The sequence below is a fragment of the Austrofundulus limnaeus genome, unplaced genomic scaffold, assembly GCF_001266775.1.
Source record: "Austrofundulus limnaeus strain Quisiro unplaced genomic scaffold, Austrofundulus_limnaeus-1.0 Scaffold23, whole genome shotgun sequence".
Classification (NCBI taxonomy): Eukaryota; Metazoa; Chordata; class Actinopteri; order Cyprinodontiformes; family Rivulidae; genus Austrofundulus; species Austrofundulus limnaeus.
In genome coordinates, this window is record NW_013952425.1 from 1829690 (window position 1) to 1831750 (window position 2061).

The window sequence follows — 2061 nt, forward strand, 5'->3', positions numbered from 1 at the left end:
AATAATAATACAGCTAGAAGCAATCCATTAAAATTCAACTTTTTGACTTTAAGCTTATTTGAGGACGTAACGTTTACATTTAAATCATGCAAAACTTTCAAAACATATAAAACTAAGAGTAAAAAGTTGTTTTTCCACACATTTGTACCGTTTCATATTTAGTGAAGTTTTCCCTCTTTCAAAACAACCCTAATAAATATAGTTTGCAATAAAAATTCCTTAACTTCAGTTAAATGCTTGTGCAGAAAATGACTGAACTCAAACCTGCTACACGTCTTACAGCTCTCTGTTTATTTAACAAAAAGGTAATTAAAGGTTAAGTGTGCAAGCAAATAGAAAGTCCTGACTCAGGAATAATGAACAGATAAATACTTTTCTGTCTGTCAGTGAAACAAACAGGGAGCCTGAAATACAAACTAACTAAAGCATCATGTGATTGTGAAGCCACTCACAAGACAATAGATTAAATTAACTCTGAAGTTTTCTGTGGAGCTCCATGTTCTGAAATAAGACTCAAACGTTATTTTATGGTTCCCAATTGGTTGTAGAAGTTTAAAACCATCAACTGGTTCAAGCTGCTCTTCACTCTGCAGAAAGCCTAATCACTGCTTTATTCAAATCAGCTGTGGAATCAGTTACACACAAAAATGCTAACTTTTCATCGGTACTCTGAGCAAATTTAGGCTATTATTTTTATATTAGTGTTTGGTTTTCGCTTAAATTCTTGTCAAATCAGAAAAGGAGAAAGCCTACCAGTTGATGAAACAGCAGCTGCAGCATCCACGCGGGCAGAAACGGTCTCCACTCGCTTTGACTCCATTGTTGTTTCCAAAGACTTTGAAACAGAAGTAAATAAATAAATAATAATATTTGTTTTCAGCCAGACTGCGCTGATAACAACACGGCTGGTTCTTGATGCTCAAGTTTCGTCGCGAGAGAGAGAGAGAGAGAGAGAGAGAGAGAGAGAGAGAGAGAGACCCTGCCCTTGAGAGAGAGAGAGAGAGAGCTAAAGGAGAGCACGTGAACGCGGTTCTCCAGCGGGAGCGAGCATAGGAAGGTGTTTGGTTTATTTATGAAAAGCCAATTCGCACCATAAGAGCACTGTGCAAAAGCTTCACAAGTTCTCTCTCTCTGTTGAATTCAAACTTCAATGAATAATGAGATTGTTTTTTTTTTGTTTTGTTTTGTAAGTAAGCAAATTTACTAAATGAACAGGAAATAAAATAATTTTATGTACTGTCTATAGTCCTTGTCATTTTATGTGGTTTCGACAAAAACTGAGCATTCCCATCTGCTGTTGTATACTGAACTGAGCTGCACTCAACTTTCATCCATCCACTTGATCCAGAGTCGGATCCCAGGGAAGCAGCTTGAGAAGGGAGGCCCAGACCTGACTTTCCCCAGCCACTTCTTCCAGCTCTTCTGGGAGGATTAAGATGTTCCCAAGCCAGCCGAGAAATACAGTCTTTCTAGCGGGTTCTCGGTTTGCCTCAGGATGTCTCACAAACCTGAAGCACCTCCTTTGAGAGGCATCCTTACCAGATGCCCAAACCACCACAACTGGCTCCTCTCGATGTGGAGGAGCAGCGGCTCTACTCGGAAGTCTCTCCTTGAAAACTGAACTTTTAACACTATCTCTAAGGGAGAACCCAGCTACCCTGGGGCAAAAACTAATTTTGACCACTTGTTTTCTGCAATCTTGTTCTTTTAGTTTGTGGCTATAGGTGAGGGTAGGAACATAGACCGACCAGTAACGAGTCGGGGTGCTTTGACAGTTTTCTGGCCGATCAACAGTCTTTAAAAAGCCTGACCTGCTGATTCAAATTTTGGCCGATATGAATTATTTTTAATACAGTGGGTAAAATAAGTATTGAACACGTCACCATTTTTCTCAGTAAATATATTACTAAAGGTGCTAATGACATGAAATTTTCACTAGATGTTGGTAACACCCAAGTGATCCATACATACAAAGAAATCAAACCATAAATGTCCAGAAATGAAGTTATTTGTAATAATGTGGAATGGCACAGAGAAAAGTATTGAACACATGAAGAAAGG

At 38.9% G+C, this 2061-nt stretch overlaps 1 protein-coding gene across 2 annotated transcripts in view; it reads right to left on the reverse strand.

Moving 5' to 3' along the window:
- The window catches only part of kcnip4a (potassium voltage-gated channel interacting protein 4a), a 154754-nt gene extending 153836 nt beyond the window's left edge, over positions 1–918 (reverse strand). The window contains exon 1 of one of the 2 annotated variants that reach the window (XM_014004363.1): positions 754–918. In XM_014004363.1, the coding sequence (XP_013859817.1) occupies positions 754–820 (67 nt within the window). In that variant the 5' untranslated portion in view covers positions 821–918. The remainder of the gene's footprint in view (positions 1–753) is intronic. The other variant, XM_014004359.1, reaches the window with a different exon arrangement.
- Positions 919–2061: the final 1143 nt, after the last annotated feature.